This window comes from Bombina bombina, unplaced genomic scaffold, assembly GCF_027579735.1.
Source record: "Bombina bombina isolate aBomBom1 unplaced genomic scaffold, aBomBom1.pri scaffold_483, whole genome shotgun sequence".
In the NCBI taxonomy this organism is placed as follows: Eukaryota; Metazoa; Chordata; class Amphibia; order Anura; family Bombinatoridae; genus Bombina; species Bombina bombina.
The window spans coordinates 336,471-362,379 of NW_026512625.1; the positions used below are offsets into that span (position 1 = coordinate 336,471).

The following is a 25,909-nucleotide window of genomic DNA, read 5'->3' on the forward strand; positions in this document are numbered from 1 at the left end:
GTTCTCGGCCATCTGAGGAGTGAGGTAAACTTCAGATCAGGGGACAGCGGGCAGATGAATCTGCATAGAGGTATGTAGCAGTTTTTATTTTCTGACAATGGAATTGATGAGAAAATCCTGCCATACCGATATAATGTCATGTATGTATACTTTACACTTCAGTATTCTGGGAGAATGGTACTCTAGAATTACACTGTAAGAAAGACATAAAGCTGTTTAATAACTAGAGATTATGTTTAATGTTTTTGCTGGAATGTAAAATCGTTTTCATTTACTGAGGTACTGAGTGAATAAATGTTTGGGCACTATTTTTCCACTTGGCAGTTGCTTAAATCTGTTTTTTCTGTCAGTTTCTGTTCTCCCTCACTGCTGTGTGTGTGGGGGAGGGGCGCTTTTACTATGCATCAAATATTTCAGTCAGCAGAGCTGTGAGAATTATAGTTTGACTGAGATAAAAACGTTTATTCTGTAATTTGTTTCCTGCTTTCAGAAATTGTTATCTTTGCTAATGGGATTAAACCTTTGCTAAAGTTGTGTTGTTTAATTGCTGAGGGGAACAATCCTTTGCTAAAACTGTATATTCTGACAAAGATTGATGCTATAACTTAATTATTTTAACTGTTATAATTTTTTTCTGTGCTTCTTAAAGGCACAGTTCGTTTTCATATTATTTGTAAATTACTTTGAAAAGTATTTTCAAGTTGCTGTTTATTTGCTAGTGTGTTAAACATGTCTGATTCAGAGGAATATCTCTGTGCTATATGTGTTAATGCCAAAGTGGAGCCCAATAGAAATTTATGTACTAAATGTATTGATGCTACTTTAAAAAACAGTCAATCTGTACAAATTGAACATATTTCACCAAACAACGAGGGGAGAGTTATGCCGACTAACTCGCCTCACGTGTCAGTACCTGCATCTCCCGCTCAGGAGGTGCGTGATATTGTAGCGCCGAGTACATCTGGGCGGCCATTACAAATCACATTACAAGATATGGCTACTGTTATGACTGAAGTTTTGGCTAAACTACCAGAACTAAGAGGTAAACGTGATCACTCTGGGGTGAGAACAGAGTGCGCTGTTAATGCAAGGGCCATGTCTGATACTGCGTCACAGTTTGCAGAACGTGAAGACGGAGAGCTTCATTCTGTGGGTGACGGTTCTGATCCAAATAAACTGGACTCAGATATTTTAAATTTAAGCTTGAGAACCTCCGTGTGTTACTAGGGGAGGTATTAGCGGCTCTGAATGATTGTAACACAGTTGCAATCCCAGAGAAAATGTGTAGGTTGGATAAATATTTTGCGGTACCGACGAGTACTGACGTTTTTCCTATACCTAAGAGACTTACTGACATTGTTACTAAGGAGTGGGATAGACCCGGTGTGCCTTTCTCACCCCCTCCTATATTCAGAAAGATGTTTCCAATAGACGCCGCCACACGGGACTTATGGCAAATGGTCCCTAAGGTGGAGGGAGCAGTTTCTACTTTAGCTAAGCGTACCACTATCCCAGTGGAGGATAGCTGTGCTTTTTCAGATCCAATGGATAAAAAATTAGAGGGTTACCTTAAGAAAATGTTTGTTCAACAAGGGTTTATATTGCAACCTCTTGCATGTATTGCGCCTGTCACGGCTGCAGCGGCATTTTGGTTTGAGTCTCTGGAAGAGACACTTCAATCATCCACACTAGATGACATCACACACAAACTTAAATTTCTTAAGTTAGCTAATTCATTTATTTCAGATGCCGTAGTACATTTAACTAAACTTGCGGCTAAAAATTCAGGATTCGCCATTCAGGCACGCAGAGCTCTGTGGCTGAAATCCTGGTCAGCTGATGTTACGTCTAAATCTAAATTGCTTAATATTCCTTTCAAAGGGCAGACCTTATTCGGGCCCGGCTTGAAAGAGATTATTGCTGACATTACAGGAGGTAAAGGTCATGCCCTGCCTCAGGACAAGGCCAAAGCCAAGGCTAGACAGTCCAATTTTCGTTCCTTTCGTAATTTCAAAGCAGGAGCAGCATCAACTTCCTCTGCACCAAAACAGGAAGGAGCTGTTGCTCGCTACAGACAAGGCTGGAAACCTAACCAGTCCTGGAACAGGGGCAAACAGGCCAGAAAACCTGCTGCTGCCCCTAAGACAGCATGAATTGAGGGCCCCCGATCCGGGACCGGATCTAGTGGGGGGCAGACTTTCCCTCTTCGCCCAGGCTTGGGCAAGAGATGTTCAGGATCCCTGGGCGTTAGAGATCATATCTCAGGGATACCTTCTGGACTTCAAATCCTCTCCCCCAAGAGGGAGATTTCATCTGTCAAGGTTGTCAACAAACCTAACAAAGAAGGAAGCGTTTCTACGCTGCGTACAAGATCTTTTATTAATGGGAGTGATCCATCCAGTTCCGCGGTTGGAACAAGGACAAGGGTTTTACTCAAATCTGTTTGTAGTTCCCAAAAAAGAGGGAACCTTCAGGCCAATCTTGAATTTAAAGATCCTAAACAAATTCCTAAGAGTTCCATCGTTCAAGATGGAAACTATTCGAACATTTTTGCTCATGATCCAAGAGGGTCAGTACATGACCACAGTGGATTTAAAGGATGCTTACCTTCACATACCGATTCACAAAAGCCATTACCGGTATCTAAGGTTTGCCTTTTTAGACAGGCATTACCAGTTTGTAGCTCTTCCATTCGGACTGGCTACGGCTCCAAGAATCTTCACAAAGGTTCTGGGCACTCTTCTGGCGGTACTAAGACCGCGAGGAATTTCAGTAGCTCCGTACTTAGACGACATACTGATACAAGCTTCAAGCCTTCAAACTGCCAAATCTCATACAGAGATAGTACTGGCATTTCTAAGGTCGCATGGATGGAAAGTGAACGAAAAGAAAAGTTCTCTCTTTCCACTCACAAGAGTTCCCTTCCTGGGGACTCTGATAGATTCTGTAGAAATGAAGATTTACCTGACAGAGGACAGGTTAACAAAACTTCAAAGTGCATGCCGTGTCCTTCATTCTATTCAACACCCGTCAGTAGCTCAATGCATGGAGGTAATCGGACTAATGGTAGCAGCAATGGACATAGTTCCTTTTGCACGCCTACATCTCAGACCACTGCAACTGTGCATGCTAAGTCAGTGGAATGGGGATTACTCAGATTTGTCCCCCACTCTAAATCTGAATCAAGAGACCAGAAATTCTCTTCTATGGTGGCTTTATCGGCCACATCTGTCCAGGGGAATGCCATTCAGCAGGCCAGACTGGTCAATTGTAACAACAGACGCCAGCCTACTAGGTTGGGGCGCTGTCTGGAATTCTCTGAAGGCTCAGGGACTATGGAATCAGGAGGAGAGTCTTCTTCCAATAAACATTCTGGAATTGAGAGCAGTCCTCAATGCTCTTCTGGCTTGACCCCAGTTAACAACTCGGGGGTTCATCAGGTTCCAGTCGGACAACATCACGACTGTAGCTTATATCAACCATCAGGGAGGGACAAGAAGCTCCCTAGCAATGATGGAAGTATCGAAGATAATTCGCTGGGCAGAGTCTCACTCTTGCTACCTGTCTGCAATCCACATCCCGGGAGTGGAGAACTGGGAGGCGGATTTCTTAAGTCGTCAGACTTTTCATCCGGGGGAGTGGGAACTTCATCCAGAGGTCTTTGCCCAAATACTTCGACGTTGGGGCAAACCAGAGATAGATCTCATGGCGTCTCGACAGAACGCCAAGCTTCCGCGCTACGGGTCCAGATCCAGGGATCCGGGAGCGGTCCTGATAGATGCCTTGACAGCACCATGGACCTTCAGGATGGCTTATGTGTTTCCACCTTTCCCGATGCTCCCTCGATTGATTGCCAGAATCAAACAGGAGAAAGCATCAGTGATTCTAATAGCGCCTGCATGGCCACGCAGGACTTGGTATACAGATCTGGTGGACATGTCATTCTGTCCACCTTGGTCGTTACCTCTGAAACAGGACCTTCTGATTCAGGGTCCTTTCAAACATCAAAATCTAACTTCTCTGAAGCTGACTGCTTGGAAATTGAACGCTTGATCTTATCAAAGCGTAGTTTTTCTGAGTCAGTTATTGATACCTTAATACAGGCTAGGAAGCCTGTTACCAGAAAGATTTACCATAAAATATGGCGTAAATACCTATATTGGTGCGAATCCAAAGGTTACTCTTGGAGTAAGGTTAGGATTCCTAGGATATTGTCTTTTCTACAAGAAGGTTTAGAAAAGGGGTTATCCGCTAGTTCCTTAAAGGGACAGATCTCAGCTCTGTCCATTCTGTTACACAAGCGTCTGTCAGAAGTTCCAGACGTTCAGGCTTTTTGTCAGGCTTTGGCCAGGATTAAACCTGTGTTTAAAGCTGTGGCTCCACCATGGAGTTTAAACCTTGTTCTTAACGTTTTACAGGGTGTTCCGTTTGAACCCCTTCATTCCATTGTTATAAAGTTGTTATCTTGGAAAGTTCTATTTTTAATGGCTATTTCCTCGGCTCGAAGAGTCTCTGAGTTATCAGCCTTACATTGTGATTCTCCTTATTTGATTTTTCACTCGGATAAGGTAGTTCTGCGTACTAAACCTGGGTTCTTACCTAAGGTAGTCACTAACAGGAATATCAATCAGGAGATTGTTGTTCCATCCTTGCGCCCAAATCCTTCTTCGAGGAAGGAACGTCTTTTGCACAATCTGGATGTAGTTCGTGCCCTTAAATTTTATTTACAGGCAACTAAAGATTTTCGACAAACGTCTTCCCTGTTTGTCGTTTACTCTGGTCAGAGGAGAGGTCAAAAAGCTTCTGCTACCTCTCTCTCTTTTTGGCTTCGTAGCATAATTCTTTTAGCTTATGAGACTGCTGGACAGCAGCCTCCTGAAAGAATTACAGCTCATTCCACTAGAGCTGTGGCTTCCACTTGGGCCTTTAAGAATGAGGCCTCTGTTGAACAGATTTGCAAGGCTGCAACTTGGTCTTCGCTTCATACTTTTTCCAAATTTTACAAGTTTGACACTTTTGCTTCCTCGGAGGCTATTTTTGGGAGAAAGGTTCTTCAGGCAGTGGTTCCTTCTGTATAAAGAGCCTGCCTATCCCTCCCGTCATCCGTGTACTTTTGCTTTGGTATTGGTATCCCACAAGTAATGATGACCCGTGGACTGATCACACTTAACAGAAGAAAACATAATTTATGCTTACCTGATAAATTCCTTTCTTCTGTAGTGTGATCAGTCCACGGCCCGCCCTGTTTTTTAAGGCAGGTAAATATTTTTTAAATTATACTCCAGTCACCACTACACCCTTGGCTTCTCCTTTCTCGTTGGTCCTTGGTCGAATGACTGGAGGTGACGTAGAGGGGAGGAGCTATATAGCAACTCTGCTGGGTGAATCCTCTTGCACTTCCTGTAGGGGAGCAGATAATATCCCACAAGTAATGATGACCCGTGGACTGATCACACTACAGAAGAAAGGAATTTATCAGGTAAGCATAAATTATGTTTTTATTATTGCACAATTTCTTGTATATAACGCAAGAAAACTTTTTTTTTTTTTTTTTTTTTTTTTTTTTTAACCATTTAAGTGTAATGTCTAAAAAGTATAATTTAGCATCACTATCTTGCAGCCATAGTACCTATGGTCTATATAAACAGATATAATCACTTTTCATCTTGATATGTTTAGACATTACTAATGAGTAGGTCACAGCAAAAGCAGAGGAAGATTTTAGTTTGCCTGGCTTAATTTTGTACAGCTTTACACTCTATTTTGCTATAAAGGGAACGTAAATCCAATATTTTGTTCCTTATTAAATGTTGGATTCTGTGGGATGAAAAATACATTACAATACATTTTTCATATTTTAGTTTCTCCCTTTCTCTTTTAATTTAACTCAAAAAATGTAGTGGATTCACTCCCCAGAGAGACTGGGGTGCATTCTGTGGCAGACAGGACATGGACAAACATGTTGATTAGTTAATATGTGCATTAGCTTTTTTTGTTCATATTTGGCACAGCACAAAAAGTAAGATTAAACAACTTTCAAGGGGTCTGCCCATGGGAGGCAAAACCATGCTTTTTAGTGAGACAGAAGACTGATAGAGAAATACTTGCAATGATATACTTGTGCTGAAGTTTAGCAAGTACTGTTTGTAGAGTTATAATGGATTATAAAATTAATAGGCACAGTCTACTCCACAATTTTATTGTTTAGTAAATTGGATAATCCCTGTATTACTCATTCCCCTGTTTTGCATAACCAACAGTTAAATTTAATATACTTTTTACCTCTGTGATTAACTTGTATCTAAGCCTCTGCAGACAGCCCTCTTATTTCAGTTCTTTTGACAGACTTCATTTTAGCCAATCAGTGCCCTCTCATAAGTAACTCCACAGGCATGAGCATGTTATCTATATGGCACACATGAACTAGCGCCCTCTAGCTTTGAAACTGTCACAATGCACTGGGAAAAGAAGCAGCCTACAAGGGTTTAGAAATTGACATAAGAGCCTACCTAGGTTTAGCTTTCAACAAAGAATACAAAGTGAGCAAAGCAAATGTGGTGATGAAAGTAAATTAAAAAGTTGTTTAAAATTGCATGCACTGTAACTATACTGTCCCTTTCCATCTTAATATGGGAAGAGTCCACAGCTGCATTCCTTTATTGTGGGAAACACTGAACATGGCCACCAGGAGGAGGCAAAGACACCCCAGCCAAAGGCCCAAATACCTCCCCCACCTCCTCATAACCCCAGTCATTCTTTGCCTTTCGTCACAGGAAGTTGGCAGAGAAGTGTTAGAAGATTTCGGAGTAGTCTCTTATGGAGAGTAGTACTCTTCGAGATGGAACTGGAGGTTTTTTTTTTTTTAATTCTTTTTATTAACAAGGGTAGTCAAGAAGTTGCATCTTAAGTATACATAGAACGATACAATGTCATGAAACAGATTCGAATATTATGTCATTGAGCATGTTTACATCATCAGGCGCTTGCTAACTAACAATCGAGTTTTAGCTAGAGTTGAATCCGTTCATTCATATGACTTTGGCCATAATAATAATCAATGCCCAGATATCTCTAGGAGTGTTAGTTATACGTGTTCTTGACACCCTTTCATTTTATTTTGTTAATAAACTAAACATAAACGATAACTATCCATGTGTAACATGGGATCTGCTTTGTAGGTGTCTATGGCTTGCTCATTGAGATCCTTATTGCCTCAACAACAAAAAGGGGGGGGGGGGGGGAACAGTGTGCAAATACAACACCATTCTACCTCCCCTCTTTGACCAAAGTAGCACTTCACCATCTCACCTCATACCAATAGCTGCGTCAGGAGTATCTCACACCCTTCTCTATCCCTCCCACTTTCTTCAGTCTCATATAGTCTCAGCCAGTTTCCTCTCAGTGATGCTGTTAGTAGTAATTCTGTCTAAACGAAGGGGCCTAGAACTTTTTTTAGTATTGCTAGGTTTTGTTTTAGTAAGAAGGGTTCCCATTTATTTAGAAACTGTTGTCTGCGCTCAACATCCAGTTTTACATCAAATTGTTCAGTAAATAACAGTCTGTACACCCCCCGCTTGAACTGTGAAATGGTCGGGACACTGTTAATAGTCCAGAGACGCAATATGCAGTTTCTAGCCACGAGAATAAATAAAGTTAGTTACTTGTGAAGTCTTCCTGGTTGACCCTCCCACTCAAAGAGACAAATCTGCTTAATATCAAGTGTGACTGTGGCTCCCAGCGCCCTCTCTAGCCAAAACTGTATTCGGAACCAGAATTGCCTAATTAATGGACAATTGAAAAAATAGTGAGGGACATCCGGAGCCCTCGCCCCACACTTTCCACAATTATTTGGTTGCTGAGGGTTCCATTTGGACAGTCTTTTAGGTGTGATATAGTCAAAGTGTATCATTCGTGTCTGCGCCTCCCGGAGTGTCATGCTTAGTGTCGCCTTCTTGGCAAGCTCTAGGCTCTTTTGTAGTCCAGCATTTGAGACTGTGTTTTAGAGTTTGACCTATGTAGAAGGGTTTTATAGATCCCAGACATGGAAAAGATACCAGCCAAGAAGGCTGTTTGTGTAATGGCGAAAGGAGGTGTACTCCAAAAATTAGGGTGATTTTGTCTGTGTGTCTATATAGTGGCGTGCCTGCAAGTACGCATAAAATTGGTTGTTCGGGAGGGAGATTTTAGCACTGAGGCGCTGAAATGTTTTAGTCGTGTGCGTAAGGGGGTCCAGGAGATTCCCCACCACTTTAATACCCTTCTCCCTCCACTGTATGAAGGGCAGGGTATCTGAACCCGCCGGGAAGTCAAGATTCCCAACCAAGGGTAATAGCCTAGGGGATGGGTGAGTCCAGCCCAACATTCTGTGAGCCCTACGCCATGCAACCAAGGGACTCTTTGTAGAGGATGGAAGATTTTAGGTGTGGGGGAGAGTCTCCAGTACAAAGATAGGGAGCGTATGTTATCCCAATCGGGGCCAGCACCACACTTTCCAGATCCGCATCCCCAAAGTGTGAAGTATCCAACTGCCAGTCTAGTAAAATTCTGATCAGCGCAGCCTAGTTATAGAGTTTAAGTAGTCCTGTCAGCCTCTCAGTGAGAGCATGGATGAAAGTTAGATTCCGGAGATGCAGGGAGTGTCTTTCTGCGAAACTATCCCGACTCGTATTAACAGCTCCATAGGCAATCAGAGTTGACGAGTTTCGCTGCCTGCTTTCTTTACTCAAGTCCATGTCAGAAGCGATGCTATCTGTCACACTTGAAGGGCCGTCTTCCTGTTCAATGGCATAGATTCTAGTAAGATTTATACATGTATGATAACGTAAGAAGACAGGGTCACAGTGTGACTCCTTTTATCTGTATAGAATCAAGGGTTAATATCTCCTTAGGGGGATTATTGAACGGGGGGAATAATATTATATGTTTGATTTTATGCTGCTTTTATGTGTGAGATGTTATGGGCTCATAGGCTGTTATGGAATATACAGGTTTCACTTTGAGAGCCATGCAGCTTACAAGCTTAGTGTGCTTTCTCATAGCAGGGACGGTCCTGCATTGTGCACCATGTGAATCATTCCCTTTTTCCTGACCGGGTGTCTCAGAGAGTAGTAATAAATCTCTGTACTGTCTGGGTCATAGGAGGTGGTGAGTGCCCCAGCCATTGGGGTATAAGGGTGCCGTGTGTGTTGTGTTGTGTTTTTTTATTTAAAAAAAAAAAATTCTGTTTATTGCACTAGCGATATAGGATTCTGTTACTTTAGAGGGCACTCCCTCTATTCCTAATGAGTAATTCCTGTTTATATGGTGAGATGGCCTTAGTTCTGCCCTCTCAATTATGTTCCATATGCCTTGATCATGTGATATCAAACATGTTTGATACCACTGAGCCGTCCACCTCTGAGGAGTTGTCGTCCAGTGAGGTGTACCCTACATTCTTATATCTCTACACATGCAGTTTTCCCGTAGCATTGCTGATCCTCCATCTGGAGGGGGCCTTTTTTTCACCAGACGTTACTGCGCAGCTCAGATGACGGTATCTGTGGCCTTTAATGCTTTACCTCGCCCTGCTAAGCACAAGCGGATGGTTACATATTGCACTCCTTCCCAGAGTACATCAGATAATTTTATTGGATTTAACTGAGGGTTATCAAAGGACGAAGTTCTTTCTGAGACTTCAGAGTATGAACGCACTTTCTTCTAAAGGAAGTTTTGGACGATTTCAGAGGTTCCAGAGGCCAAATTGCATGATGAACTTTTAATTCCTAAATTGGATTGAGTTTGAGGACAGGGTGGTACCTTATCCTTCCCTGCAAATTGTCCCCGGTCCTGGACTCTCAATGGAGTTGTGAGGTTCTGTTCCTAAATGGGATGGCGTTATCACCGTTGCTAAACGTACTACTATCCCGCTTGAGGATAGTTCTTCATTTGGAGAGCCCATGGATAAAAGATGGAAACTCTGTTAAAGATGCTTCAACATATGGTTATTTGTTTCAACCGGTGGCGGCTGTTGCCGCGGTTACTGGAGAAACTACCTTCTGGTGGGACTCATTATAGGATTTGATCTGGGTGGAGGGTCCCCATGACGTTACTCAGAAAAGATTTACGGCCTTGAGGGTTGTTTAATTATTTTATCTGTGCTGCTATTAGGCAGTTTATTAACTTGAATGCTATGGCTTCAGCTTTTTCTGTTTAGGCCCGTCGGGCTCTGGCTGAAGTCGTAGTCTGCGGATATGACTTCTAAGTCTAGACTTCTTTCCTATCTTTAAGGGAATGATTTTGTCAGGTCCAGGGTTGGATTTAATTATCTCCACGGTCACAGGAGGCAAGGGTGCCCTTATACCGCAAGAGTATATGAACTAATCTAACGGACGATTTTTGTTTGTTTTCTTTCTGATGAAGACCATGTCGACAGACCTCCGCTAAGCCAGAGCAAACCAAGAGCTCTTGGAAGCCAGCTCAATCCTGAAATAAATCCGAGCAGAGCAAGAAGCCTTGCGAGTCTATGTTGGCATGAATGGGTGGTCCCCGGTCCTCTTCTGGATCGTGTAGGGGCAGTATATTGCTCTTTTCAGTCGCTTGGTGCAGGGACATGCAGGATCCATGGGTCCTGGAGGTCATAGCTCAGGGTTACAAGATAGGTTTTAAGTCTCAGCCACCGAAAGGCAGATTCCTCCTGTCTTCCTGACCAGAAAGGAGGGAAGCCTTTCTGGGGTGTGTACAGGATCTGTCCTCTAGGAGTTAGTATCCCAAACCTCTTACTGCGATAGGCACCGGGACAATATTCAAACCTTTCGTGGTCCCTAAGAAGGAGGGAACTTCCATCCGATTATGGACCTAAATTGCTTAAGCAGGTTTTTAAATGTCCCTTTGTTTAAGATGGAGACAATAAGGTCCATTCTTCCCCTCGTTTGAGAGGGGTAGTTCATGACCACGATAGATCTGAAAGATGCTCCCTTCACGGACCACTTCCAGTTCCTAAGGTTTGCATTCCTGGACCAGCACTTCCAGTTTATTGCCCTTCCATTTGGTCTAGCTAAAGAAATTTTTTGAAGAGTGGACCATTTGGAATATCTTCAGTCTTCTTTGATCCCATGGATGGCAGATAATCTAGATTGAGTTCTCTTGTATCAACTACCAGGGTAGAGTTCTCGGGTACTATAATAGTCTCCAAAATATTTCTAACAGACCAGAGACGTTTCAAGCTAGCTTCAACATGTCTTGCCCTCCAGATCTCCTTAAGGCCATCTGTGGCTCGGTGTATGGAGGTGATTGGTCTCATGGTGTCCAGCTTGGACATCCATTTCCTTTGCCAGGTTTCACCTCAGACTGTTGCAACTGTGCATGCTGAGCTAGTGGAATGGCGATCATTCGGATCCATCTCAACAGATTTCTCTGGACAACCAATTGGCAGAATCGTTCTCTTGGTGGTTTTGTCCGGAGCACTTGTCCTGAGGGACGTCCATTTCAAGAAGACCATTATGGGTGATTGTGACTACGGTTGCGAGTCTGTCAGGATGGGGAGCTGTTTGGAGTGCCAGGAAGGCACAGGGCCTCTGGTCTCAGGAGGTAAAGCTTCCTCCTGATCTTCTTTTGGATCTTCGGCCAATATACAATGCTCTGAAGGCTTGACCTCTGCTGGGTTCGTCCCAGTTAATCAGATTCCAATCGGACAATATATCCTCTGTGGCTTACATCAACCATCAGGGGGGAACAAGAAGCATCTCGGAACTGGGAAGCAGATTTCCTCAGCAAACACTCCTTCCATCCGGGAGAATAGTTTCTCCATCCCGAGTTTTTGCAGAGATTTGCAAGAGGAAGATCTTATAAAGTCTCAATACCAAGCTACCCAGGTATGGGTCGAGGTACAGGGATCCTCAGGCGGAGCTAACGGATGCATTAGCGTTGCCTTGGAGGTTCAATCTAATTTCTCCTTCCGGCCGTTGCCACTACTTCCTAGTGTAGTGGCTCGAGTCAAGCAGGCGTCAGTGATACTGATTACTCCGTCTTGTCCGCAAAGGATGTGGTTCGCAGATCTAGTGGGGATGTCATCATGTCTTCCGTGGCAGCTTCCTTGTCGCAGGGATCTGCTGACCAAGGTCTCTTTGTTCATCAATGTCTAGATTCTCTAAAGGCTGACTGCGTGGAGATTGAACGTTTAGTCCTAGCCAAAAGAGGGTTTTCGGAGTTATTTTACTCTCATTCAAGCTTGTAAACTGGTTACTCATCACAGCTATTATAAGGTGTGGAGGACCTACTTATTCTGTTTTCCAGGATGAACTGGAGAAGGGCTTTTCTGCAAGTCCCCTGATGGGACAGTTTTCGGCCCTGTCTGTGTTTCTGCATAAGAGGTTCGCTGAGCTTCCAGATGTGCAGCCATTTGTTAAGGCTCTGCTGGAATCAGACCTGTGTTTAGATCTAAGGCTCCTCCTTGGAGTTTAAATCTTGTTCTTAAAGTTTTGCAACGGGCTCCATTGGAGCCTATGCATGAAGTAGACATTAAATTGTCTTGGAAGGTTCCTTTTCTACTGGCTATTGCTTATGCACGCAGAGTATTTTTGATTGCTGCCTTGCAATGCGTCCCTCCTTATCTGGCTTTTCATGCCGATAGGGCTGTTCTACGAACCAAGTTAGGTTTCCTTCCTAAGGTTGTCAATTCGCAACATCAATCAAGAGATTGAAATTTCTTTCTTATGTCCTAATTCTCCTTCATCAAAGGAACGTTTAACGTATTTCTAGATGTGGTTTGTGCCTTGAAGTTCTATCTTCGGGCCACGACGGAATTTAGACAAACCTCGTTCTATGTTTGTTCTCTTTTCCGGGAAGCGGGAGGGCCTCTTTGACTTCCTTATCTTTTTGTCTGAGGAGTGTCATCTGTTTAGCATAGAGATGGCGGGACATAAGCCTCCTCTGAGTATTACGGCTCATTCTACGAGAGCAGTGGTTTCCACTTGGGCCTTCAGAAATGTAGCCTCTATGGATCAGATTTGTAAGGCAGCTACCTGGTTCTCCTTACATACTTTTTCCAAAATTTTACAAGTTTGATGTTTTTGCTTCTGCTGAAGCAGCCTTCTGGAGAAATTTCTTGCAGGCTGTGGTGCCCTCAGATTAGGGTCCGCCTCTCTTTTTCCCTCCCGATAGCATTCCATGTACTCCAGAGCTTGGGTATATGTTTCCCACAATTAAGGAATGCAGCTGTGGACTCTTCCCATATTAAGATGAAAAACATAAATTATGCTTACCTGATAATTTCATTTCCATCTGTATGGGAAGAGTACACAGCTCCTGCCCGTGTTCTCCGATGGGAGGCCCTTAATTTAATTTTTTTTTTTCTTCTGGCACCTTTTTTACTCTATTTCTCCTACTGTTCCTTGTTCCCTCGGCAGAATGACTGGGGTTATGAGGAGGTGGGGGAGGTATTTGGGGTTTTGGCAGGGGTGTCTTTGCCTCCTCCTGGTGGCCAGGTTTAGTGTTTCCCACAAGTAAGGAATGCAGCTGTGGACTCCCATACAGATGGAAATTAAATTGTCAAGTAAGCATAATTTATGTTTTTAAGAAAAGAAAATGTTTTAAACGCTAGGAAATAGAAGGTTGTTGTTGTGGGGGGTTTTTTTTTTTGTGGCGGGGGTTTAAGGACCATTAAATACAATCTGTGCTTATAAAAAGACTGAGCACAATTTGGTAATAAGCACATTGAAAAGTGGTGGTTTTTTTTATTTTTTTTATTGCATTGAATCTTAAAAAGAGAACATTTGACTTTAGTGACAATTTAATGCAACCTCTCCCTTGCCTTGTGTGATTTTTAATGTATCTGTTTTATCTAACAGTTTGTCACAAAAGAAATCTGAAACTCCAGCATCATGAACAGAGGACGGCCTTCCATTCCATCTTGGAATATCTTGCCTCGTGAAAACTATAGGATCTTGCCAACAAATTGTTTGCACTTTTGTGTGTTTTTATTTCTAACTCGACATCTAACACTACATTCTTAGAAAGTGAAATAATAAATTTTTGTAATAATAACTTAAAATAACATGTTTTCACAATATTAGATATGTACCAAGCTATGGTGCAGAAAAAATAATTTACTAAACATCAGCAGCTTCAAAGAACAAAGTTAGGTGTTTTATTTACACAGTTGAGTTTTTATTTGTATTTCAGGGGCATTCATATCTGATATGAATTTTTAAGAGTATTAATAAAAATGAAAACTTACAAGTTATTCTGTAAACTTTGTTTGTCTGTTCATAAGATTCACCACTGGGTTGTACTGCACACTTGAAATACAAAATGAAACACTTATTTTCCTATGGCTAAACCACAATGTAATAATGTATGTCACAGAATGCATATTTTGAAACTTTAAGGGGTAAACCAATTGCATTTATAAATTGAGGTGCAAGTTTTCTAGTGTCTTCCTCCCTTCCACTTTATCATGTCATTTTATATTAAGCCTGTTTTTAAATAACCTTATTGTCTGTGAATTATTCACTTAACTATCCCTTTTAAGCATTGAGTCTTTCTTAAATTGGCAAATAAAAATATTTATCCTGTATGCAGTATTTAATAGTTTGTCCCTTTAAGCATTAAGTCTTTCTTAAAGGAACAGTCAACACCAGAATTTTTGTTCTTTTAAAAGATAGTCCACTAATTACCCATTCACTAGTTTTGCATAACCAACACAGTTTTAATAATACACTTTTTACCTCTGTAATTACCTTGTATTTAATCCTCTGCAGACTGCCCCCTTTAATTCAGTTCTTTTGACAGGCTTGCATTTTAACCAATAGGTGCTCACTCCTTGGTAAATTCACATGCATGAGCTCAATGTTATCTATATGATTCGCATGAACTAACGCCCTCTAGTGGTTAAAAACTGTTAAAATGCATTTAGATTAGAGGCGGCCTTCAAGGTCTAAGAAATGAGCATATGAACCTCCCTAGGTTTAGCTTTCAATTAAGAATACCAAGAGAACAAAGCAAAATTGGTGATAAAAGTAAAATGGAAAGTTGTTTAAAATTACATGCCTATATGAATCATGAAAGGTGTTTTTTTTTTTTTTTTTTTTTTTAATTTAACCCCTTAATGACCGAGGACGTGCAGGGTACGTCCTCAGAAAAAAGGCAGTTAACGCCTGAGAACGTACCCTGCACGTCCTCGGTGTGGAAAGCAGCTGGAAGCGATCCTGCTCGCTTCCAGCTGCTTTCCGGTTATTGCAGTGATGCCTCGATATGGAGGCATCCTGCAATAACCTTCTACGGCCATCCGATGCAGAGAGAGTCACTCTGTGGCCCTCTCTGCACCGGACATTGATGGCCGGTATCGTTGGTGGGTGGGAGCCGGTGTGGTTGGTGGGTGGCGGCCATCGATGGCCCTGGTCATGTGGAGGGGGGCGGGACCGTGGGCGGGGGAGTCCGGGGGCGCGTGCACGGGGAGGGAGCGGGTGGGAACCGCTACACTACAGAAAAATGTGTCCCAAAATAAAAGTGGGACCTAGAATGTAAAAAAAACCTTTAGGTGTCATTTATGTGGGGGGGGGGGGGGGGAAGCTCCACTACAGAAAAAGATAAAAATAATTAAAAAAAAATAAACACTTGTTTGTGTGCAAACTGGGTACTGGCAGACAGCTGCCAGTACCCAAGATGGCCCCCAATAAGGCAGAGGGGGAGGCTTAGAGAGCTGTTTTGGGGGGATCAGGGAGGTTGGGGGCTAAGGGGGGATCCTAAACACAGCATATGTAAATATGCTTTTTTTTTTTTTTTAAAAACAAAAAAAAACTTATTTTAGTACTGGCAGACTTTCTGCCAGTACTTAAGATGGCGGGGACAATTGTGGGGTGGGGGAGGGAAGGGAGCTGTTTGGGAGGAATCAGGGGGTGGGATGTGTCAGGTGGGAGGCTGATATCTACACTAAAGCTAAAATTAACCCTGCAAGCTCCCTACAAACTACCTAATTAACCCCTTCACTGCTAGCCATAATACACGTGTGATGCGCAGCAGCATTTAGCGACTTTCTAATTACCAAAAAGCAACGCCAAAGTCGTATATGTTTGCTATTTCTGAACAAAGGACATCCCAGAGAAGCATTTACAACCATTTGTGCCATAATTGCACAAGCTGTTTGTAAATAATTTCAGTGAGAAACCTAAAATTGTGAAAAAATTAACGTTTTTTTTTTTTTATTTGATCGCATTTGGCGGTGAAATGGTGGCATGAAATATACCAAAATGGGCCTAGATCAATACTTGGGGTTGTCTACTACACTAAAGCTAAAATTAACCCTAGAAGCTCCCTAATTAACCCCTTCACTGCTGGGCATAATACACGTATTGTGTGCAGTGGCATTTAGCAGCCTTCTAATTACCAAAAAGCAAAGCCAAAGCCATATATGTCTGCTATTTCTGAACAAAGGGGATCCCAGAGAAGCATTTACAACCATTTATGCTATAATTGCATAAGTTGTTTGTAAATAATTTCAGTGAGAAACCTAAAGTTTGTGAAAAAATTTGTGAAAAAGTGAACAATTTTTTTTATTTGATCGCATTTGGCGGTGAAATGGTGGCATGAAATATACCAAAATGGGCCTAGATCAATACTTTGGGATGTCTTCTAAAAAAAAATATATACATGTCAATGGATATTCAGGGATTCCTGAAAGATATTAGTGTTCCAATGTAACTAGCGCTAATTTCTCCAACATAGGTGTGTCCGGTCCACGGCGTCATCCTTACTTGTGGGATATTCTCTTCCCCAACAGGAAATGGCAAAGAGCCCAGCAAAGCTGGTCACATGATCCCTCCTAGGCTCCGCCTTCCCCAGTCATTCTCTTTGCCGTTGCACAGGCAACATCTCCACGGAGATGGCTTAGAGTTTTTTGGTGTTTAAATGTAGTTTTATTCTTCAATCAAGAGTTTGTTATTTTAAAATAGTGCTGGTATGTACTATTTACTCTGAAACAGAAAAGAGATGAAGATTTCTGTTTGTATGAGGAAGATGATTTTAGCAACCGTTACTAAAATCGATGGCTGTTTCCACACAGGACTGTTGAGATGAAGTATCTTCAGTTGGGGGAAACAGTGGGCAGACTTTGCTGCTTGAGGTATGACACATTTCTAACAAGACTTGGTAATGCTGGAAGCTGTCATTTTCCCTATGGGATCCGGTAAGCCATTTTCTTAGTTTTAAATATAAGAATAAAGGGCTTTAAAGACTGGTAGACATTTCTCTGGGCTAAAACGATTACTTTATAAACATATTTAATGGTTTATAACTTTGAAGAGTTATTTTAATCTTGGGAATTGTGTTAAAAAAACGGCAGGCACTGTATTGGACACCTTTTTCACTGGGGGCCTTTTCTAGTCATAGGCAGAGCCTCATTTTCGCGCCACTAGTGAGCAGTTGTTTTTGAGAAGCAAGGCATGCAGATGCATGTGTGAGGAGCTCAGATCCACTGAAAAAGCTTATTGAAGGCGTCATTTGGTATCGTATTCCCCTCTGGGCTTGGTTGGGTCTCAGCAAAGCTGATACCAGGGACTGTATAGGGGTTAAATGTAAAAACGGCTCCAGTTCCGTTATTTTAAGAGTTAAAGCTTTCAAATTTGGTGTGCAATACTTTTAAGGCTTTAAGACACTGTGGTGAAATTTTGGTGAATTTTGAACAATTCCTTCATACTTTTTCACATATTCAGTAATAAAGTGTGTTCAGTTTAAAATTTAAAGTGACAGTAACGGTTTTATTTTAAAACGTTTTTTGTACTTTGTTATCAAGTTTATGCCTATTAACATGTCTGAACCATCAGATAGACGATGTTCTGTATGTTCGGAAGCCAAGGTTCCTCTCCATTTAAATATATGTGATGAATGTGACAAACAAAGTAGGGACAATGATGCCACTGATAATAATGTTGCCCAAAATGATTCCTTAAGTGAGGGGAGTAAGCATGGTACTGCATCATCTCCTATGTCTACACCAGTCTTGCCCACTCAGGAGGTCCCTAGTTCATCTAGTGCGCCAATCCTCCTTACTATGCAACAATTAACGGCTGTAATGGATAATTCTATTAAAAACATTTTAGCCAAAATGCCCACTTATCAGCGAAAGCGCGACTGCTCTGTTTTAGATACTGAAGAGCATGAGGACGCTGATGATAATGGTTCTGACATGCCCTTACACCAGTCTGAAGGGGCCAGGGAGGTTTTGTCTGAGGGAGAAATTTCAGATTCAGGAAAAATTTCTCAACAAGCTGAACCTGACGTTATTACATTCAAATTTAAATTAGACCATCTCCGCGCTCTGCTTAAGGAGGTGTTATCTACTCTGGATGATTGTGACAATTTGGTCATTCCAGAGAAATTATGTAAGATGGACAAGTTCCTAGAGGTCCCGGTGCCCCCCGAAGCTTTTCCTATACCCAAGCGGGTGGCGGACATTGTAAATAAAGAATGGGAAAGGCCCGGCATACCTTTTTGTCCCTCCCCCTATATTTAAGAAATTATTTCCTATGGTCGACCCCAGGAAGGACTTATGGCAGACAGTCCCCAAGGTCGAGGGGGCGGTTTCTACTCTAAACAAACGCACCACTATCCCTATAGAAGATAGTTGTGCTTTCAAAGATCCTATGGATAAAAAATTAGAGGGTTTGCTTAAAAAGATGTTTGTTCAGCAAGGTTACCTTCTACAACCAATTTCATGCATTGTTCCTGTCACTACAGCAGCGTGTTTCTGGTTCGAAGAACTAGAAAAGTCGCTCAATAAAGCATCTTCTTATGAGGAGGTTATGGACAGAGTTCAAGCACTTAAATTGGCTAACTCTTTTACCTTAGACGCCACTTTGCAATTAGCTAGATTAGCGGCGAAAAATTCAGGTTTTGCTATTGTGGCGCGCAGAGCGCTTTGGCTAAAGTCTTGGTCAGCGGATGTGTCCTCCAAGAACAAATTGCTTAACATCCCTTTCAAGGGGAAAACGCTGTTTGGCCCTGACTTGAAAGAGATTATTTCAGACATCACTGGGGGAAAGGGCCACGCCCTTCCTCAGGATAGGTCTTTTAAGGCTAAAAATAAAACGAATTTTCGTCCCTTTCGCAGAAACGGACCAGCCTCAAATTCTACATCCTCTAAGCAAGAGGGTAATTCTTCTCAAACCAAGCCAGCCTGGAGACCGATGCAAGGCTGGAACAAAGGTAAGCAGGTCAAGAAGCCTGCTACCGCTACTAAGACAGCATGAGATGTTGGCCCCCGATCCGGGACCGGATCTGGTGGGGGGCAGACTCTCTCTCTTCGCTCAGGCTTGGGCAAGAGATGTTCAGGATCCTTGGGCGCTAGAAATAGTTTCTCAAGGTTATCTCCTGGAATTCAAGGAACTACCCCCAAGGGGAAGGTTCCACAGGTCTCAATTGTCTTCAGACCAAATAAAAAGACAGGCATTCTTACATTGTGTAGAAGACCTGTTAAAAATGGGAGTGATTCATCCCGTTCCATTAGGAGAACAAGGGATGGGGTTTTACTCCAATCTGTTCATAGTTCCCAAAAAAGAGGGAACATTCAGGCCAATTTTGGATTTCAAGATCCTAAACAAATTTCGCAGGGTTCCATCGTTCAAAATGGAAACCATTCGGACAATTCTTCCTACCATCCAGGAAGGTCAATTCATGACCACGGTGGATTTAAAGGATGCGTATCTACATATTCCTATCCACAAGGAACATCATCGGTTCCTAAGGTTCGCCTTTCTGGACAAGCATTACCAGTTTGTGGCACTTCCATTCGGATTAGCCACTGCTCCAAGAATTTTCACAAAGGTACTAGGGTCCCTTCTAGCGGTGCTAAGGCCAAGGGGCATTGCAGTAGTACCTTACTTGGACGACATACTGATTCAAGCGTCGTCTCTGCCACAAGCAAAGGCTCATACGGACATTGTCCTAGCCTTTCTCAGATCTCACGGGTGGAAAGTGAACGTAGAAAAAAGTTCTCTATTCCCGTCAACAAGAGTTCCCTTCTTGGGAACAATAATAGACTCCTTAGAAATGAAGATTTTTCTGACAGAGGCCAGAAAATCAAAACTTCTAAGCTCTTGTCAAGTACTTCATTCTGTTCTTCTTCCTTCCATAGCGCAGTGCATGGAAGTAATAGGTTTGATGGTTGCGGCAATGGACATAGTTCCTTTTGCGCGAATTCATCTAAGACCATTACAACTGTGCATGCTCAGACAGTGGAATGGGGATTATACAGACTTGTCCCCGACGATCCAAGTAGATCAGAGGACCAGAGATTCACTCCGTTGGTGGCTGACCCTGGACAACCTGTCACAAGGGATGAGCTTCCGCAGACCAGAGTGGGTCATTGTCACGACCGACGCCAGTCTGGTGGGCTGGGGCGCGGTCTGGGAACCCCTGAAAGCTCAGGGTCTATGGTCTCGGGAAGAATCTCTTCTCCCGATAAACATTCTGGAACTGAGAGCGATATTCAATGCTCTCAAGGCTTGGCCTCAACTAGCAAAGGCCAAATTCATAAGGTTTCAATCAGACAACATGACGACTGTTGCATATATCAACCATCAGGGGGGAACAAGGAGTTCCCTGGCGATGGAAGAAGTGACCAAAGTAATTCAATGGGCGGAGATTCACTCCTGCCACTTGTCTGCAATCCACATCCCAGGAGTGGAAAATTGGGAAGCGGATTTTCTGAGTCGTCAGACATTTCATCCGGGGGAGTGGGAACTCCATCCGGAAATCTTTGCCCAAATAACTCAATTATGGGGCATTCCAGACATGGATCTGATGGCGTCTCGTCAGAACTTCAAGGTTCCTTGCTACGGGTCCAGATCCAGGGATCCCAAGGCGACTCTAGTAGATGCACTAGTAGCGCCCTGGACCTTCAACCTAGCTTATGTATTCCCACCGTTTCCTCTCATTCCCAGGCTGGTAGCCAGGATCAATCAGGAGAGGGCTTCGGTGATCTTGATAGCTCCTGCGTGGCCACGCAGAACTTGGTATGCAGACCTGGTGAATATGTCATCGGCTCCACCATGGAAGCTACCTTTGAGACGGGACCTTCTTGTTCAAGGTCCGTTCGAACATCCGAATCTGGCCTCACTCCAACTGACTGCTTGGAGATTGAACGCTTGATTTTATCAAAGCGTGGGTTCTCAGATTCTGTCATTGATACTCTTATTCAGGCTAGAAAGCCTGTAACTAGAAAAATTTACCATAAAGTATGGAAAAAATATATCTGTTGGTGCGAATCTAAAGGATTCCCATGGAACAAGATAAAAATTCCTAAGATTCTATCCTTTCTACAAGAGGGTTTGGAGAAAGGATTATCTGCAAGTTCTTTGAAGGGACAGATTTCTGCTTTATCTGTTTTACTTCACAAAAAGCTGGCAGCTGTGCCAGATGTTCAAGCTTTTGTTCAGGCTCTGGTTAGAATCAAGCCTGTTTACAAACCTTTGACTCCTCCTTGGAGTCTCAATTTAGTTCTTTCAGTTCTTCAAGGGGTTCCGTTTGAACCCTTACATTCCGTAGATATTAAGTTATTATCTTGGAAAGTTTTGTTTTTGGTTGCAATTTCTTCTGCTAGAAGAGTTTCAGAGTTATCTGCTCTGCAGTGTTCTCCTCCTTATCTGGTGTTCCATGCAGATAAGGTGGTTTTACGTACTAAACCTGGTTTTCTTCCGAAAGTTGTTTCTAACAAATATATTAACCAGGAGATAGTTGTGCCTTCTTTGTGTCCGAATCCAGTTTCAAAGAAGGAACGTTTGTTGCACAATTTGGATGTAGTTTGTGCTCTAAAATTCTATTTAGATGCTACAAAGGATTTCAGACAAACATCTTCCTTGTTTGTTGTTTATTCTGGTACAAGGAGAGGTTGAAAAGCAACTTCTACCTCTCTCTCTTTTTGGCTTAAAAGCATCATCCGATTGGCTTATGAGACTGCCGGACGGCAGCCTCCTGAAAGAATCACAGCTCACTCCACTAGGGCTGTGGCTTCCACATGGGCCTTCAAGAACGAGGCTTCTGTTGATCAGATATGTAAGGCAGCGACTTGGTCGTCACTGCACACTTTTACCAAATTTTACAAATTTGATACTTTTGCTTCTTCGGAGGCTGTTTTTGGGAGAAAGGTTTTGCAAGCCGTGGTGCCTTCCATCTAGGTGACCTGATTTGCTCCCTCCCATCATCCGTGTCCTAAAGCTTTGGTATTGGTTCCCACAAGTAAGGATGACGCCGTGGACCGGACACACCTATGTTGGAGAAAACAGAATTTATGCTTACCTGATAAATTACTTTCTCCAACGGTGTGTCCGGTCCACGGCCCGCCCTGGTTTTTTAATCAGGTCTGATGAATTATTTTCTCTAACTACAGTCACCACGGTATCATATGATTTCTCCTATGCATATTCCTCCTTTACGTCGGTCGAATGACTGGGGAAGGCGGAGCCTAGGAGGGATCATGTGACCAGCTTTGCTGGGCTCTTTGCCATTTCCTGTTGGGGAAGAGAATATCCCACAAGTAAGGATGACGCCGTGGACCGGACACACCGTTGGAGAAAGTAATTTATCAGGTAAGCATAAATTCTGTTTTTGAAAAAAAGTGGTTTTGAAATAGCAAAGTGCTACTTGTATTTATGGCCCTATAACTTGCAAAAAAAGCAAAGAACATGTAAACATTGGGTATTTCTAAACTCAGGACAAAATTTAGAAACTATTTAGCATGGGTGTTTTTTGGTGGTTGTAGATGTGTAACAGATTTTGGGGGTCAAAGTTAGAAAAAGTGTGTTTTTTCCGTTTTTCCTCATATTTTATAATGTTTTTTTATAGTAAATTATAAGATATGATGAAAATAATGGTATCTTTAGAAAGTCCATTTAATGGTGAGAAAAACGGCATATAATATGTGTGGGTACAGTAAATGAGTAAGAGGAAAATTACAGCTAAACATAAACACCGCAAAAATGTAAAAATAGCCTTGGTCCCAAACGGACAGAAAATGGAAAAGTGCTGCGGTCATTAAGGGGTTAATGTCCCTTTGATTGACTAAATTATCTGCATATGATATGATTGGCAAATGAAAATATTTATCCTGTATGTGGTTTTAATCTGCATTATCCTGTTTACAGGTAAAGGAACAAAGTACAATTTATTTAAACTGTCTGAGAATGAATTAAGACAGTGATTACTAGGGGTGTGGTTTTGCACAGATCTGAGGGTATTGAACTTTCAGAAGAAGAAATCCGGCTCCGAAAAAAGCCGAATACCAAGAGCAGCTGACTTCTTCCGCATTAGGAATCCTAATGATTGATACAAATGCCTATCCCTAGTGATTACTTTTATGAAAGCTCTGGCTTTAAAATCAATAGGTAAATTAAACAAATTTAAAAATTAAAATTATAGATTAACCCCTTCAGGACGAACGCATTAATCACATATGCGATCTTTAACCAAGGTCTAAATTGCTGCTTCAATCGTGACTCAAAAAAGGAGCTGTCTGGCTCCTGAGGGACTGCCTGTGTTGCTAGGCACATCCCCTAGTCGGATCCAGCAGTGTTTACTTGAGGAGGGGAGCAGAATGCCTGAATACTTAGGATGTTTTTAATAACCTCCTAAGGGCATTTAAGCCCAGCGCTTTTTAGGACAGCATGGAATGTCCTAAGGGTGTTAAGGGGTTAATAAAGGAGAGGTAAGCACATTGATTTACAGATAAGTGACACCTGCCTTACACAAATTAAGATAGTGTGGAGGAGTATATACACTGGGTCTGTGTATCTTCCTTTAGTGGGATTGATAGCAAAGTTGTACTTGTTTATGGCAATTATTATCAGGTATTTGTAGAGCGCCAACAGGTTGCGCAGCGCTATGAACATAGGTGGTATATAAAAACAATTACAGGGATCAAATGGGGAGTGAGGGTCCTTTCGAGAGTTGCACTGTTGTAGTCGGCTCTTATGAAGGTGAACTACAAGCAGCTGGGCTCATAGGCTTACATGCTATGGGGTTTTAGGGGATAGCAGTGGAGATAAGGTTAGTGTAGGTTGTAAGCATCCCTGAATAGTAGAGTAGGAGTAGAGGAGATTCTTGTGGAGCGAGGCAGAGAGTTCTATAAGATCGTCTGCATACAAATGATAATGAAACCCGTGGGACTTTATTAAGGAACCTAATGAGGACGTGTAGATTGAGAAGAGAAGGGGACCGAGGACAGAGCCTTGCGTTACCCCAATAGAAGGAGCTAACAGGGCAGAGAAGCTAAAGGTACTATTAGACAGATGGGAATAAAACCAAGAGAGAGCTGTCACAGATGCCGAAGGATTGGAGGGTATGTAGAAAAAGAGGGTGGTCGACAGTATCAAAGGCTGCAGACAGATCAATGAGGATAAGTAGAGAGAAGTGGCCTTTTGATTATGCTGTAAGTAGGTCGTTGGTAATCTTAACAATTGCTGTCTCTGAGTGAAGGGGGCAAAATCCAGATTGCAGTGGGTCAAGGAGGGAGTTTAGTGTAAGGAAATGGGATAGATGTGCATATACTAGCTTTTCAAGAAGCTTTGAGGCAAGAGCTAGTAGGGAAATATGGCTGTAGTTGGATGGGGAGGTTGGATCAAGAGGTTTGTTTGTTTTTTGTTTGTTTTTTTAGTATAGGTGTGACTAATGCATGCTTAAAGGGACAGTCTACACCAGAATTGTTATTGTTTTAAAAGATAGATAATCCCTTGTTTACCCATTCCCTAGTTTTGCATAACCAACAGTTATATTTATATATTTTTTACCTCTGTGATTATCTTGTATCTAAGCCTCTGCAGACTGCCCCTTTATTTGTTCTTTTGACAGACTTGCAGTTTAGCCAATCAGTGATGGCTCCCAGGTAACTTCACTTGCACGAGCACAGTGTTATCTATATGAAAAACACCCTCTAGTGGTGAAAACCCTGTTAAAATGCATTCTTAAGGGGGGGCGGAGCCTACAGCTGTAGCGGCAAGACGTGTCTTGAGGGAGCTCCTGGCTCTTCTTTGGAGTTTTACATGATAATTATCTTGCTTTTCTCTAAATCTGAGCTTATTCCATAGCTAAAACCCAGCTAACTACTTTTTGATCGAAGATTCTGTTAACACTGGGAGGATCTTTTGGGATTAGTCTCTGCCTATGCTCTACAGTTAGGCCTCACGGCTGCTGCACTCACACAGTGTTTGTCGGGCTGTGGATCCGGGGCTGCCGCATATTCCCCCCCCTAGAAGACTGGGGTTACGAGTAGTACTACTTACTACTACTGAAAATTTGGTTAACATTTATGTCTGCTCTGAATTTGTCTTTTATTAAGAAGCCACATAACGCCAATTTATTACCTACTCATATCTGTGAAGAACAATGGAGTACAAGAGAGATGCGTTAAAAGCCGTTATAGCATGGGAGCACTCAATAACAACTGCGATCAGGCTGTCATACAAACAACTTGAAAGGGATCTAATGTTATTGATTTTCCCAGCGACAGCTCTTAGAGACACTTCCTCACAAGGGGATATAAAACAATTTACTCCTCTGGACTCTGCGAACCCAGACGTGGAGGAGGGTTTGAAGCTGGATCTCAGCGGGAACAGATATCCTCACGCTCAGACCTTAAGTGCGTCACAGTGCCCTGACGACCCTGGGGTACAGACCAGCGCTTCAGACGCTGCAGTGGAGTTGCCGGAGTTTCAAGCCGAGCCACTGAACACTGCTCCTCCATTTCCCATAGCCCGCAGGATGACCTTGTGGCTCTGTGGGGATGGCACCGGGGGTACTAATACTTGCACACAGCGGAGAGGTCAGAAAACAAAATGGCGATTGCCTAGGTACACGGATACGGAGCCGAGCTGCGCTACTAACTCTCCTGTAGCTGAGGGGAAACATATGCAAGAGGTACCAGTACTGTGGAGCGCTCCCCTCGTTA

At 42.6% G+C, this 25,909-nt stretch overlaps 1 protein-coding gene across 1 annotated transcript in view; it reads left to right on the forward strand.

Annotated features, from left to right (window-relative positions):
* The window catches only part of MPC1 (mitochondrial pyruvate carrier 1), a 67,018-nt gene extending 52,800 nt beyond the window's left edge, over window positions 1–14,218 (forward strand). Inside the window, exon 5 of the mRNA XM_053697064.1 lies at window positions 13,824–14,218. Within this exon, the coding sequence (XP_053553039.1) occupies window positions 13,824–13,860 (37 nt within the window). The 3' untranslated portion in view covers window positions 13,861–14,218. The remainder of the gene's footprint in view (window positions 1–13,823) is intronic.
* The last annotated feature ends 11,691 nt before the right edge of the window (window positions 14,219–25,909 follow it).